Source organism: Aotus nancymaae, unplaced genomic scaffold (genome assembly GCF_030222135.1).
Source record: "Aotus nancymaae isolate 86718 unplaced genomic scaffold, 86718_ANA_hifiasm-v0.15.2.pri h1tg000058l, whole genome shotgun sequence".
Lineage (NCBI taxonomy): Eukaryota > Metazoa > Chordata > Mammalia > Primates > Aotidae > Aotus > Aotus nancymaae.
The window spans coordinates 11,808,923-11,825,216 of record NW_026988472.1 but is presented as its reverse complement, the minus strand read 5'-3'; the positions used below and the strand labels follow the sequence as shown (position 1 = coordinate 11,825,216).

Below are 16,294 nucleotides of genomic sequence, written 5' to 3'. Positions count from 1 at the left end.
TTTGTTAGAGAACTATTAATGTATTTGGTTATATGGTATTGCCCCTGGTTCCACTGAGGGCTTAGGTCATATACTGTATATACACTTTCCTAAGATCTGAGCAATTCTGGATTTCCTAATTTTTCTTACCCTAGAGGTTTCAGATAAATGATTGTGGATCTGTAGTAGGCTTAAAAGGAATAGCATAAAGGTCATCTGTATGTATTTCCTGTATTTGTCCTTTATAGTTGGGACAAAATATTAAGTAAGTATTCTCAGGTTCTTTAACAATATTAAATGTAGCATAATTATCTCCAAGGCTATTTATTAGGCTTGAAAATGATACTGGTAATGACTATAAATGATGCCCCTTTCTCACATAGAAAGAGATGAGATGACAATAACTGACCAGACCTTGCAGAATGTAAACTGGTATTGTATTAAAGCTGAGACATTGGTACCATATAAAGTTTCACATAAAAGAGATTATTCCAAAGTGAGTATATTTATTTACTTGGATTCTAAAGAGATACTTAGCTTAGAGCTCCCTCTGTTGACTGAAAAGTAACTTAAAATGACTTGGAAGATTTGGTTTATGCCCTAACAGAATGGGGACATGTTGACATCTGAATTTATTAAACATGATTTTTCTTCTTTACTGATACCATATTACATTCAGTGTTTGTTCTTCAGTGACAAAAGTATATTTATGGTCAGTACTTTGGAAGAGATGTGTACATAAGTAGCCTTTAGATTTTAAAAATGAATTTAACCTTTTTTTCTTTAAAAAATGTGAAAGTTAGAACCATTGCAAGTCCTTTTACATGTATCTATGATCTTATGACCATGAGTAAGTCCACAGAAGGTCTCAGTAAATGATGTTCTGCCCAGTAGACTGGACAAGAGGTAAAGGATATTCCAAGAGCTGGCCACTGACCTCTCTTCTGCTAGTCTGAAAGAGACTCTATTTTAGGGAGGAAACTTGCTTTCATTTCCTAGCAAACATTCTGGGCCTCAGAGAAAGAGCTTTGAAGGCTAGAAACCTTGTAAAATGATGCCTTGCTGTTGTGAGAGCAGCCTACTTAGAGTCCAGCTTTGGTTCTTGAGCTAAATAAATTTGTTCTATCTAATCACCTACTCAAGCTCAGCATAGGGGGGCATTCCAGGTAAATTGATGATAACAGCTCTACCTCTAGTAACCTTAAAATCTCACTGAGTTCTGTAGGCCAGGGTTGATTAAAAGAAAATACTAAAATCTCACTGAGAAGAGGAAACACAACAACAAACGTAGAGAAAAAGAATACATGATGCCCAGGTGCTGTGGCTCACACCTGTAATCCCAGCACTTTGGGAGGCCAAAGGGTGGATCACATGAGCCCAGGATTTTGAGAGTAGCCTGGACAGTGTGGCAAAACCCCATCTGTACAAAAATTAGCTGGGCAGGGTGGCACATGCCTGTGGTCCTAGCTACTCAGGAGGCTAAGGTGGGACGATTGCTTGAGCCCAGGAAGTCGAGGCTTCAGTGAGCCGAGATCATGCCGTGGCATCCAGCCTAGGTGACAGAGCAAGATCCTGTTTCAAAAGATAAATAAAAATAAAGAATACATAATGCTGACTATGTACTTGGTGAGGGAAATTGCATGGAGTGGAAGACAGGAGTCAGGCAGTAGGGTAAACACAAGGGGCTGCAGTGACCCAAGCAGGGTTTTTGGAGGGGCCTGGAGTTTGAACCAGGTCTGGAAGGGTGAGAAAGGTCCAGCTATGCTAAGAACAGTTGACCATGTAAAGCAGGGAAACTGCTTAGACACATGGACATGATAATGAGAATGACCAGTTATGGAGAAAACCAGGGCCTGCCTGTCCAAGACAGAAACCCTGTGTTTGGGCATAGGAGGGCGTGAGATCAGATAGTGAGGTGCAAGAAGCAGCAGGCTTTAGACAAGGAACCAGCGAACTTTTTCTTTAAGGGGCTGCGATAAATATTTCAGACTTTGTAGGCCACATACAGTCTCTATTACATATTCTACTCTTTAAAACCCTTTAAAAATGTGAAAACCATTCTTAGCTTGTTGGCTTTCTAAAACAGACCTTGGAAAACAGCCAACCCCTAGTTTGGGTGATAGGGGGCAGGTAAAGGTAGAAAGAATATCTAAAAGGTTTGCCACTGTGCAATGGTATGGATTATTTTAGTGAGGAGAATCTGCCAGCCAAGTAGAGGAAGGGTTGAAGGTGTGAAGGGGGAAAAAGAAAATGTAGAAATTAATCTAGGCATGGCATAATGAGAACTTGAATAGAGCAAGTGGTGGGGATGGAGAGGAAGGTCAGAGTCTTGGGGCCACTGTAGGGAAGATAGCAAGCACCAGGTCAGCAGATGAAAGAAAGTGAATAATACAAGTCCAGGAATTTGGATCTAGAAGATAGGAAGCATGGTGGTAACATATAAAGAAGGAGTTTGGAAAAGGAGCAGGTTGTGGGAGGCAGATATTGTAACTGTTATAACTTGAATCCAAACTGAGGGTGAATCTCCTGAGGCAGACAGAAATTTCAAAGCTGCCATATTGAATCAGTCTCTAAAGGGGTAGAGCAGTAAGGAGGAAATGATGGGCATAGCGAAAAGGGAGTCTAGAATGTTTCCCAAACTAATCTCCAGTCTCTCACAGTAATTCATTTATTTTTCCAACTTCATTCCATAAAGGATTTGAAGCACCTTCCAGAACTCATTATAAATTATTGTGATTAGTGTAATATTCTATTCAAGATTCATTCACAAGTCCCTGTTTCTTCAACCCAAGCAAACAATTGCTACAATGTACTGAGTACTTTTTTTTTTTTTTTTTTGAGACTGAGTCTTGCTCTATCACCCAGGCTGGAGTGCAGTGGCACAATCTTGGCTCACTGCAGCCTCTGCCTCCCAGGTTCAAGCAGTTCTCCTGTCTCAGCCTCCTCGGTAGCTGGGACTACAGGCACACACTACCACACCCAGCTAATTTTTATATTTTTAGTAGAGACGGGGTTTCACCATATTGGTCAGGTTGGTCTCAAACTCCTGACCTCAGGTAATCTACCTGCCTCGGCCTCCCTAAGTGCTGGATTACAGGCACGAGCCACCATGCCCACCTACTGAGTACTTTTTATGTACCAGGTGCTTAATAGGCTTTTTATAAACGTTAGTTCATTTGCTTCTCAGAAGTTTCATTCTCTTTATTTTCTAACCTTTTTCTTGATCACAACAGTGTATGACTTTTAGGAAATGTTCAATAAGTGTTTGACAAATTATAATACATAGTCATTGAAGAAGCTTTAGAATACAGACCAAAAAAATGCTGTAATCACAACACTCAGATAACAGTTGGGCTTACCATTGGCTGTATCTCCTAGTCTTGTTTTATTGTCCTTAAAGTCAGTTCTCATGGACAGACATGCTGATCTTAGGACAGATGCTGAAAGTTGCTTTTTTGAGTATTTTTAAATTAATACTGGATGTAAGCTTGTTCGGCTTTATTTGCCTTTCTCCCAAAAGCAGAGGATACTCCGTGACTGTGTATCAGAACAGATATCAACCCTAGTGAGAAGGTGCTGACCATTCTCCCCTCTCCTTCTCATACCTCCAGGCCTGCTATGGCATCCTCAAGGTCCCAGAAGGCAGCTGGCTTTGTCGCTCTTGTGTCCTGGGCATTTATCCGCAGTGTATGTTATGTCCAAAGAAAGGTGGAGCCATGAAGACCACCAGGACAGGGACTAAATGGGCTCATGTCAGCTGTGCCCTGTGGATCCCAGAGGTAAGAATTCATCCAGGCCTGTGAGGCCATTTCCTCCAGGGTGTCCCTGTTCCCCACAACATTCAGACTGACTCAGGCTTAGTATGGAGATGCTTCATGCTTGTGCATGTTTCTGAAGTAATAGTGCTTCCACTTGAGCTACCTCAGATCCTACTTGGATGCACATGTGTATATAAGCCCATGCTGATTAATGTTTAATTAATTAATTAAAATCAAGATTAAAAATTTATTAATGTTATTAATTAATAATATGATATTCCCACTGGTATTTGGGATAATACCCAAATATATATGTGATATTTAGGTATATCATGTATAAATTGATAAATTTGTACGAGAGGAGAGATCAGCGTGTGAGCAGCAAAAATTTTTAAGTTAAAACTTAAGATACCAAATTTTAAGTGTAGAGTTTTGTGATATTTTACACATGTATGTATCTGTAACCACAACTCAGACCAAGACATGTAATATCCTAGAAATAGACATAAAGCACCCCAGAAAGATCCTCTATAGCCACTTTCCAGTCTCTGTCCCCAAGAACAACCACCATTTTTATCTGTATCACAATAGATTAGTTTCGTCTGGTTTTAAACTTCATACAATATATACTCTTTTCAGTCTGGCTAACATTCCATGTTGTGGTGTATATCAATATGAAGTTCATTCCTTTCTGTTGATAGTATTCTGTTGTATGGATATACTCTGATTTATTCATTTTCCTTTGATGGGCATTTGGGTTGTTTCCAGGTTTAGGCAATTACAAATAAAGTGAGCAATAGCTCTTTACCTACTGTGATAGATGCCCTTTACTTTTTGAAGCTCTTTTCAGGGTTTAGACTCAACATCTGCCTAAGACCTTCTTTATGCAAAATTCGATTTCTCATTATCTAGCCTGGTCCTTCAGTTGCTGGTATTTCCTGAGTGGCTGCATGTACACTAACTTAATTAAAATAGGGCTTCCAGACATTTCTTCTTCTTATAGCTGCCTTTTTTTTTTCTTCAGCTGTGTGGGTATCCCACTCATACCCTCTCTCCCCAAACACTATCTAAGCCAGCAAATTTGTTAGACAGTTTAACTACATGACAAGAGAGACTGCAGAATCTAGTTAATGGGGAGCTGATGGTGTATCAGTAACTCATTCTCCTTTAAGATTTTCCTGTCTTTAATCTTGTTAATATTGGTTCCAGGGGAGTTACTGTCTAGTAAAGAAGCTCACAGAGTTAAACTAAAAGTCCCATATATGTACTTTTGTATTCTTATGGCTATAGACATCAGTATTTTTTTTAAAAATTAGTTTTTTTTCTCACTAAGAACATCTAGACATAAAATAAACTCAGGTTTCTGACTTGAGAATGACTGTTTTCCAGCAGCAAATCCCCTCACTACTAGAGTAGGCTCTCTCAGCTTATAAAAGTCCAGAACATGACTCAGGAAGAGCTCTTTAAAAAGAAAATAAGCTTTCTCAGTTATTGACACTGTCCTGTGGTTTCTAGTTTTTGGTTTCCAGTGTCTTCTGGACTATTCAAGATCTCTCTGTTAGTTTCCTGATGTGGGCAGAACCGGTACTAGTTTGGCATTGGCATCCTTATTTGAGAGTTCTTCACCTTTTAAAGCTGTATCTCTCTTAGAAACTCATGTATATATTTGGGAGGGGGGAATGAAAATACTTTATACCAGCAGTTGCTTGACCCCTTATTTTCACGTGAAAAAGAATGTTTCCATCTTTTTTTTAAAACATCCCTTTCTGCTGGGTGTGGTGGCTCACACCTATAATTCCAGCACTTTGGTAGGTCGAAGCAGGCAGATCACTTGAGTCCAAGAGTTTGAGACCAGCCTGGGCAACATGGCAAAAACCCATCTCTACTACAAATACAAAAAATTAGCCAGGTATGGTGGTGCATGCCTGTAGTCCCAGATACCTCGGGGGGCTGAGGCGGGAGGATCACTTGAGCCTGGGAGGTTGAGGCTGCAGTGAGCCCTGATCATGCCACTGCACTGTAGCCTAGGTGACAGAGTGAGACCCTGTTTCTAAAAGGAAAACAAAAAGAAGCATCCCTTTCTTTTCAGCACTCTCCCAAGGACTAATTTCACTTTGAAGCTACTTTGGCTGAGGGAATAGGGTAAGCTCATGATAGTTACGTGGTTTTAAAGACTTTGGTTTTAAAATGTCATTCTCATCCTTTCTACTTACATTCTGCAGTCTCTTCATTACATAAATGTGCTGTTTTCCAACAATATCATGCTTCTTTAGTAAACCAAATGGAAAGACTAGCCACTGCCTCTGTTTTTCATCCTTAGTTGATTAAATGAAACAACAAGGCATGTAGCACCATCTCTTAACATGACAGATGCTAGATTTTGTGAATTTTAGTTACTTATTTTAGTAGCTTTCTTTGGTTCCTAAGTAAAAATGTAGCTATCTTTGATTCATTAAGGTAACCTTGGCTGGGCGCAGTGGCTCATGCCTGTAATCCCAGTACTTTGGGAGGCCAAGACAGGAGGATCGCTTGAGGCCAGGAGTTCAAGACCAGCCTGGGGTAACATAGCAAGACTTGGTCTCTACAAAAAAAAAACTGAAGTTTAATTTTTGTGGGTACATATTAGGTGTATATATTTATGGAATGCATGAGATTTTGATACAGGCATGTAATGAATAATAATGATGTTGTGGAACATGGGGTATCAGTCCCCTCAAGCATTTATCCTTTTTGTGTTACAGACAATCCAGTTATACTCTTGTAGTTATTTTCATATGTACAATTAAGTTATTTTGGGCCAGGCATGGTGGCTTACGCCTGTAATCCCAGCACTTTGAGAGACCGAGGCGGGTGGATCACAAGGTCAAAAGATCGAGACCATCCTGGTCAACATGGTGAAACCCCATCTCTACTAAAAATACAAAAATTAGCTGGGTGTGGTGGCATGCACCTATAGTCCCAGCTACTCGGGAGGCTGAGACAGGAGAATCACTTGAACCCAGGAGGCGGAGGTTGCAGTGAGCTAAGATCGCACCATTGTACTTCAGTCTGGGCAACAAGAGCGAAACTCTGTCTCAAAAAAAAAAAAAAAAGTTATTTTGACTATAGTCACCCTGTTGTGCTATCAAATAGTAGGTCTTATTCATTCATTCTGACTATCCTTTTTGTACCCATTAATCATCACCACCTCCCTCCCATGTCCCCCACTACCCTTCCCACCCTCTTCTAACCATCCTCCTACTGTCTATCTCCATGTGTTCAGTTGTTTTTATTTTCAGATCCCACAAATAAATGACAATATGCAATGTATATCTTTCTGTGCCTGGCTTATTTCACTTGATATAATGACCTCTAGTTCTATCCATGTTGTTGGAAATGACAGGGTTTCATTCTTTTTTATGGCTGAATAGTACTCCATTGTATATGTGTACCATATTTCTTTATCCATTCTTCTGTTGGTGGACACTTAGGTTATTTCCAAATCTTGACTATCGTGAACATTGCTGCAGAAAATATGGGAGTACAGATATCTCTTTGATATACCGATTTCCTTTCTTTTGGGTACATACTCAGCAGTGGGATTGCTAGGTAATATGGTAGCTCTATTTTTGTGTTTTTGAGAAACCTCCAAACTGTTCTGCATAGTGGTTGTACTAATTTACATTCCCACCAACAGTGTATGAGTGTTTCCTTTTCTTCACAGTGTATGAGAGTTCTCTTTTCTCCACTCCTTATCAGCATTCGTTATTGCCTGTTATTTGGATAAAAGCCAAAAATAATTTTTTTTTAATTAGCCAGGTGTGGTAGAAGCTGTGCTGGGAAGATCACTTGAACCCAGGAGTTCAAGGCTGTAGTAAGCCATGATTGCACCACTGAACTGTAGCCTGAGTGACAGAGGGAGACCTTGTCTCTTTTAAAAAAAAAAAAAAAAAGAAGAAGAAAAGGAAAAGGTACCATGCCTAGTCTATACTCCTGCTCTCTCATCCCATACGTGAATTATTTATATTACTGGAAATGAGTGAAGGACTGAGCAGTGGAAATGAGTTTTGTTTATTCTTGATTCCATATTAATCTTAAGAGATGTGACTTACCTCATTGTTTGATGTTCTTAGCTTTATGTAACATCATTTATGGTTTGTGAAAGGTACTTCTGGGATGCCTCGGTACTTTTGCCTTATGGTGGTATTTTATTTATAGGTCAGCATTGCTTGCCCTGAAAGGATGGAACCAATCACAAAGATCTCCCACATCCCACCCAGTCGGTGGGCCTTAGTTTGCAACTTGTGCAAGTTGAAGACAGGGGCTTGTATTCAGGTAAGTCCCCACGAGAAGTGGTAGAGTGAACTAACACCAAATTGGCTGGACTCACCCTCCCAGTGAGAGTGTTTTGTTAACTGAAAGGTCACTCAGAAGATTGCCCACTCACTCTTAGGGCTCTGCCATTGTACGGACCATTTCTGGAAATCCCTTTTTTTGGATGTTGCCTCTGGATCATTCAGCTTATTCTTTTCAGTATTCGTAGTAATAGTTTATCTTCATCCTTTGCTGTAAGAGCTGATGAATTGAGTTCCGAAGCTAGATGATACCATCCTGGGAGGAAATCGGCTGTAATTCTCAACCAACCAGGCCCATGTTCTTTTTTTTTTTTTTAATTTCAAATTTTATTTTCAATTTGGGGGTACATGTACAGATTTGTTACATGGGTATATTGCATGATGCTGAGGTTTGAAGTACATTTGGTCTCATCACTCATATAGTGAGCATAGTAAGTACCCAATAGGTATTTTTTTAGCCCTTGTACCCACCCTCCCCCATCTAGTAGTCCCCACTGTCTATTTTTCCTATCTTTATGTCTGTATATACCCACTTTTAGCTCCCATTTGTAAGTGAGAACATGTGGTATTTGATTTTATGTTTCTGAATTAATTTGCTTAGAATAATGGCCTCCAGCTGCACCCATGTTGCTGCAGAGGACATGATTTCTTTTTTGTTTTTTTCCTTTTCTTTCCAACTTTTATTTTCTGTTCAAGGGTACATGCGCAGCTTTGTTACATGGGTAGATTGTGTGTTGCAGAGGTTTAGTGTACAGATAATTTTCTCACCCAGGTAATCAGCATCACACCCAACAGGTGGTTTTTCAATTCTTGCCCTCAAGTAGGTCCCAATGTCTGTTGTTCCCTTCTTTGTGTCCATGTCTACTCAATGCTTACTTCACTTATAAGTGAGAACATGCGGTATTTGGTTTTCTGCAATTAGGAGAAACGTGGATAGGATTGGGAATGGCCAGTTACCTCCAGCAAAGGCACAAAGGTTGCATTCTCGTTCCATGTTATTTCTCCTTTTATCCCAAATGTAGTAAGATGGCTCTGCAGGCAAGAGGGATGGAAAGGCTGACCTTTCACCTCTCAGACCTCCTGCATGTGAACTGCAAGCTGGTTGGAGTTAGATTTGCCTGCCGACCTTCTTCGGCGAAGAGGGGACATATAATATCATTACATAGTGCAGGGGTCCCCACTCCCAGGCCACAGACAGGTACTGGTCCATGGCCTGTTAGGAACCGGGCTGCACAGCAGGAGGTAAGTGGCGAGCAAGCGAGCATTACCTCCTGAGCTCCGCCTCCTGTCAGATTATCGGTGGCATTAGATTCTCATAGGAGCATGAACCCTGTTATGAACTGCGCATATGAGGGATCTAGGTTGAGCATTCCTTATGAGAATTTAATGCCTGATGATCTGTCACTGTCTCCCATCACCCCCAGATGGGACCATCTAGTTGCAGGAAAACAATCTCAGGGCTCCCATGATTCTACATTATGGTGAGTTGTATAATTATTTAGTTATATATTACAACCTAATAATAGAAATAAAGTGTACAATAAATGTAATGTGCTTGAATCATCCCAAAACCATCTCTCCCCAGTCCATGGAAAAATTGTCTTTCACAAAACTGGTCCCTGGTGCCAAAAAGGTTGGGGACCAATGGCTTAGGACCAATGACTCTAGGTGCTTTGTGAGATTTCTTATTGTCTGGCATGACAATATTTTCCAGGCTTATCGTGTGGATTTCTTGCTCCAGACCTGGGATTAGCTATTCCTCCAAGGAATCCAAGGTCTTTTACTGGGAAGTTGTAATTGAAGAACACAATCTGGACCCCCAGCGGCCCTTTTAATTTTTTGAATCCTTTTTTTTTTGAGACGGAGTCTTGCTCTGTCTCCAGGCTGGAGTGCAGTGGTGTGACCTCGGCTCTCTGCAACCTCCGCCTCCCGGGTTCAAGCAATTCTCCTGCCTCAGCCTCCCAAGTAGCTGGAACTACAGGTGCGCACCACCATGCCCAGCTAATTTTTTGTATTTTTAGTAGAGACAGGGTTTCACCATGTTGGCCAGGATGGTCTCAATCTCTTGACCTCGTGATCCGCCCATCTCGGCTTCCCAAAGTGCTGGGATTACAGGTGTAAGCCACTGCGCCTGGCCTAAATTCATTCTTATATCTGACAGAATTGGATACTCCCCCCTTTTTTTTAACCTTTTTTGGATGATTTTATTTATTTTAACTATGGCACTTTTACAATCATAGAGGAAAAGTATTTAAAGGAAAACTCTTTCCATGGGGACTACTACCCTAGGACATTGCCTTTGTGTTTTTATCTAAGCTCTCTCCTGGTTACTGCCCATTTGTGAGTCCCTTGAGGGCCGAGATTGTACCTCATTCTTCTGTGAATTTCCCTGGCACAAAGTAGAGTACCTGCCCATTCTTAGTGCTTAATTAGGGTTTACTGAATAAATATATTAATATTTTACTGTACTATGGATTCATTTGTGATATGCATTTCCCCCTCTAAAAATAAGATATTTTTCATTTTTCAGAGTTATTATTTGGTCATTTTATAGTAGCACATTGGATTTATATCAAGTAACTTACTTATTTTCTTTATTGTGGTCCCTGCAGTTTCCCCTTATTTTTGCTTTTGTTTTGTTTTTGTTTTAGAACAGGGTCTCACTCTGTCACCTAGGCTGGAGTGCAGTGGCACAGTCATAGCTCATTGCGGCCTTGAACTCCTGGGTTCAAACGATCCTCCCGAGTAGCTGAGACCACAGGTGCATACCACTACACCTGGCTAATTTTTAAAATTTTTTTGCAGAGACAGGATTTCACTGTGTTGCCCAGGCTGGTCTCGAACTCCTGGCCTCAAATGATCCTCCTGCCTTGGTCTTCCAATTCAAAGTGCTGGGATTACAGGCATGAGCCACTGTGCTTTGTTTTTTTTTTTGGTCACTCATGCTAGAGTGCAGTGGTGTGAGATCAGAGCTCACTATAACCTTGAACTTCTGAGCTCTGAGCTCAAGCAATCCTTCCACCTCAGTCTCCCAAACAGCTAGGTTTATAGGCACACGCCACCATGCCTGGCTAATTTTTTTTTTTTTTTTTTAGAGGTAGGGTCTTGCTATGTTGCCCAGGCTTATTTTTTTCTACAATAGTTAGTAATTGGCAATAAGACTTTGGTGAGAGAAAATATTGGTCTTGACCTTAACAGACCTGGATTTGCATTACAGCCCTGAATTACCATATTCTGTCTCTATTATGGTTATTTGTCTATGAGTTTTATCTGCCCTAGTAGACTGCAAGCTTAGACTTTCATCCTCAGATCCTCCACACCTGGGCATGGTAGACAAATAAATATTAAATTGATAAATGGATGATGGATGAACAGATTGAGAGATGAAACATTCTGGTGTAAGTTTCTCATTTGCAGAGCAATGGTTCTTATTTTCATTACTTTATTTTATAAAGCTTTTACCAAATTGATACTTAAAATTTTGATTATAAGGAATTTCATTACAGAGATTCCTCTGCTTGAGGAAAAGGGAGAGAAAAGTAGAAAGGACTTTGTCGTGTGGCTCGGCTCCAGTTCAGCCACAGTAGAAGAAAGTATCAGATAGATTCCTAAGGTTCTTGACTCCAGGCCTTGGCTCCCAGATAGTATCTCTGGACCCACCCAGGGCCAGGAGGAATTTGCCACCCTGAAAGGAAGGACACAAGCCTTGCTGGATTTGCCACCTACTGATTATGGAGCCCTTGGGACTTGAATGAACGTAAGTAGTAGCCAGGCAGTGATCACTGCAGGCCTTGGGTGAGACCCAATGATTTGCTGGCTTTAGGTCTGACTAGGTGCAGTCCCAGTGGTAGGGTCCATAGGGCTGCTTGTATTAGCTCTCATCCATCTCCAGGCAACTCAGCACAGAGAAAGAGACTTCATTTGTTTAGAGGGAAGTAAGGGAAAAGAACAAGAGTCTCTGCCTGTTAATCTGGGGAGTTCTTCCAGATCTTACCCAATAACACCAAGGCAGTGCATCTACGAGTCAGCAAGAGCCATGGCATTACCAGGCTTGGGGTACCTTCTAAAGCAAATATGATTGTAGTGACCAAAGACTTAGATCACAATTCAAGTCTCTCTGAATACTTGGAAAGTCTTCTGAAGAAGGATGGATACAAACAAGCCCAGACTGCAAAGACCACAATAAATGCCTAACTCTTCAATGCCCAGACACTGTCACATGCATCAGGACTATCCAGGAAAACATGACCTCACAAAATGAACTAAATAAGGCAACAGTGATTAATCCTGGAAAGACCTTTCAGATGGAAAATTCAAAGTAGCTATTTTAAGGAAGTTCAGCAAAATCCAAGATAGCACAGAGAAGGAATTCAGAATCCCATCAGATAAATTTAACAAAGGCATTGAAATAATGGGAAAGAATCAAGCAGAAATTCTGGAGCTGAAAAATGCAATTGACAGACTAAAGAATACATCAGAGTCTCTTAACAACAGACTTAAGCAGAAGAATTAGTGAGCCTCAAGACAAGCTATTTGAAAATGCACAGTGAGCGGAGACAAAAGGAAAAAGAATGAAGCATGCCTACAAAACTAGAAAATAGCCTCAGAAGGGCAAATCTAAGAATTATTGGCCTTAAAGAGGAGGTAGAGAGATCAGGGTAGAAAGTTTATTCAAAGGGATAATAACAGAGAACTTCCCAAATATAGAGAAACATATATCAATATTCAAGTACAAGAAGGTTATAAAACATCAACCATGTTTAGCTGAAATAAGACTACCTCAAGACATTTAATAATCAAACTCCCAAAGCTCAAGGTTAAAGAAAGGACCCTAGGCCAGGCATGGTGGCTCACGCCTGTAATCTCAGCACTTCAGCAGGTTGAGGTGGCAGATCACTTGAGGTCAGGAGTTTGAGACCAGCCTGACCAATATTGATGAAACTCTGTTTCTACTAAAAATACAAAAATTAGCCGAGCGTGGTGGCATGCGCCTATAATCCCAGCTTCTTGGGAGGCTGAGGCAGGAGAATCACTTGAACACGGGAGGCAGAGGTGGCAGTGAGCCAAGATCATGCCATTGCACTCCAGCCTAGGCAACAAGAGCAAAACTTGGTTTAAAGGGACCCTAAAAACAGCAAGAGAAAAAGAAACAAATAGCATACAATGGATCTCCAGAACATCTGGCAGCAGACTTTTCAGTGGAAACCTTACAGGCCAGGAGAGAGTGACATGGCATATTAAAAGTGTTGAAGGAGAAACTTTTTTCCTAGAATAGTATATGCAGTGAAAATATCGTTCAAATATGAAAGAGAAATAAAGACTTTCCCAAATAAACAAAAGATGAGGGATTTCATCAACACTAGATCTGTCCTATGAAAAATGTTAAAGGGAGTTCTTCAGTCTTGAAAGAAAAGGACGTTAATGGCAATAAGAAATCATCTGAAGGTACAAAACTCACTGGTAATAGTACACGGGAAAAACATAGAATATTCTTATTGTGATATGAAAACTACTCCCATCTTGAATAGAAAGACGAAAAAATGAGCCAATCAAAAATAATAACTACAACAACTTTTGAAGACATAGACAATATAATAAGATATAAGTAGAAACAACAGAAAGTTAAGCAAGGGAATGAATTTGAAGTGTAGAGTTTTTGTTTTCTCCTTGCTTCTTTGTTAATTTGTTTATGTGATCAGTATTAAGTTGTCATCAGTTTAAAATATTGGGTTATAAGATATTATTTGCAAGGCCCATGGTACACGTCAAATCAAAAACATACAACAGATACACACAAAAATAAAAAGAAGTTAAGACATACCACCTCAGAAAATCACCTTCACTTAAAGCAAGACAAGAATGAAAGATGGAAGGAAGAAAAGACCACAAGACAACCAGAAAACAAATAAAATCGCAGGAATAAGTCATTACTTTATCAATAATAACATTGACTGCAAATGGATAAAACTCTCCAATCAAAAGATACAGAGTGAAAAAAAAAAAACAAAAAAAATAAAAAACAAAATTGTGTAATGAGAAGACTGAAAAAAAAAAGACACAGAATGGCTGAATCAATTAAAAAACAAGGCCCAGTTATCTGTTGCTTATAGGAAACACGCTTCACTATAAAGACGCACATAGGCTGAAAATAAAGGAATGGAAAAAGATATTCCATGCAAATAGAATCAAAAAGCAGAAAGAGCTATACTTACATCAGACAAAATAGATTTCAAGACAAAAACTCTAAAAAGAGACAAAAATATCATTATATATTGATAAAGGGTTCAGTTCAGCAAGAGGATAGAACAATTGTAAATAGATATACACCCAATTCTGGAGCACCCAGAAATATAAAGCAAATATTAGAGAGAAAGAGAGAACCCAATAAAATAATAGAGACTTTAATACCTTGCTTTCAGCATTGGACAAATCATCCAGATAAAAAATGAAGTATCAGATTTAATCTGCACTATAGACCAAATCAACATAATAGATATTTATAGAACATTTTATCTAACAGCTGCAGAATATACATTCTTCTCCTCAGCACATCGAGTATTCTCAAGGACAGATCATATGTCAGGTGCCAAAACAAGTCTTAAAATAATTCAGAAAAATTGAAATCATCAGTTATCTCCTCTGGCCACAGTGGAATAAAACTAGAAATCAATAACAAGAATAATTTTGGAAACTATACAAACACTTGGAAATTAAACAACATGCTCCTGAACAACCAGAAGGTCAGTGAAGGAATTAAGAAAATTTTAAAATGTCTTGAAACAAAAAAAAAAGGAGGCGGGGAGAACACAACATACCAAAACCTATGGGATATAGCAAAAGCAATACTAAGAGGAAAGTTTATAACAATAAGCATATATATCAAAAAAGCAGAAAATCTTCAGACCTAATGATGCATCTTAAAGAACTAGAAAAACAAGTAAACTTAACCCTAGCTTAGTAGAAGAAAAGAAATATCAAGATCAGAGGAGAAATAAGTGTAGTTGAAATGGAAAAAAACAAAGATCAACAAAACAAAATGTTGGTTTTTTGAAAAGATAAAATCACCAAACCTTTAGCCCAACTCACTGAGAAAAAAAAGATAGAAAACCTAAATAAATAAAATCAGAGATGAAAAAGGATACATTACTACTGATACTGCAGAAATTCAAAGGATCATTAGAGGCTACTATGAACAACTATATGCCGACAAACTGGAAAACCTCGAAGAAACAAACAAATTCCTAGATACATACAACCTACCAAGATTGAACTATGATGAAACTTAAAATCTGAATGGACCAGTAACAGATAGTGAAATGGAAGCCATTATAAATAAAGTCTCCCTGCAAAGAAAATCCTGGGACGCATTGGCTTTACTGTTGAATTTTATAAAACGTTTAAAGAAGTAGTACCAATCTTACTCAAACTATTCCAAAAAAATAGAAGAGAAGGGAATACTTTTAAACTCACTCTACAAAGCCAGTATTGTCCTGATACCAAACCCAGACAAAGACACATCAAAAAAAGAAAACTACAGGCCAGTGTTCTGGATGAACATTGATGCAGAAATCCTCAACAAAGTACTAGCACACCAAATTCAATAGTACTTTAAAAATATCATTCACTGTGACCACTTTTTTGAAGGTTTTTATCAGGAAGGATGTTGAATTTTATCAAATGCTTTTTCAATATCAATTGAAACAATCATACGGTTTTTGTCCTTCATCCTGAAGATACGATTTTTCACACTGATTGGTTTGTGTATGTTGAGCCATCCTTGCATCCCTAGGATAAATCCCACTTGTCATGATGAATGATTGTTTTAAAATAGCTAAAAGGGTATAATTGGATTGTTTGTAACATAAGGAAAGGATAAATGCTTGAGGACTTGAGATGTGGGATGGAAATTGAATAAGATAGAATGGCTGGAATAAAAATCTTGAAAAAGAACACCAGAGACTTTAGGAATTAAGACATAACATTCCTCTTTGAAAAAACTTTGGGTTGGATGCAGTGGCTCATGCCTAAAATCCCAGTGCTTTGGGAGGCCAAGGCGAGAGGATTGTTTAAAGCCAGAAGTTCAATATCAGCTTGGGCACAGAAACTCTTCTTACGTATGTGGATTTGTAAAAGGTAGCATTTTCCCTCTAGTGAAAGCATTTGAAAAATTATTTTTCTTCTACAATTCCTGAAGAATATGTAGAAAATTATTTTCCACCCTTT

The 16,294-nt window shown here is 39.2% G+C and overlaps 1 protein-coding gene across 3 annotated transcripts in view; it reads left to right on the top strand.

Moving 5' to 3' along the window:
• Positions 1 to 16,294, top strand: part of JADE3 (jade family PHD finger 3) — a 166,490-nt gene that overhangs the window by 135,809 nt on the left and 14,387 nt on the right. For all 3 annotated transcript variants that reach the window (XM_064364386.1, XM_064364388.1, XM_064364389.1), the window contains 2 exons: positions 3,591 to 3,758; positions 7,935 to 8,051. In XM_064364386.1, coding sequence (XP_064220456.1) covers positions 3,591 to 3,758; positions 7,935 to 8,051 — 285 coding nt within the window. The remainder of the gene's footprint in view (positions 1 to 3,590; positions 3,759 to 7,934; positions 8,052 to 16,294) is intronic.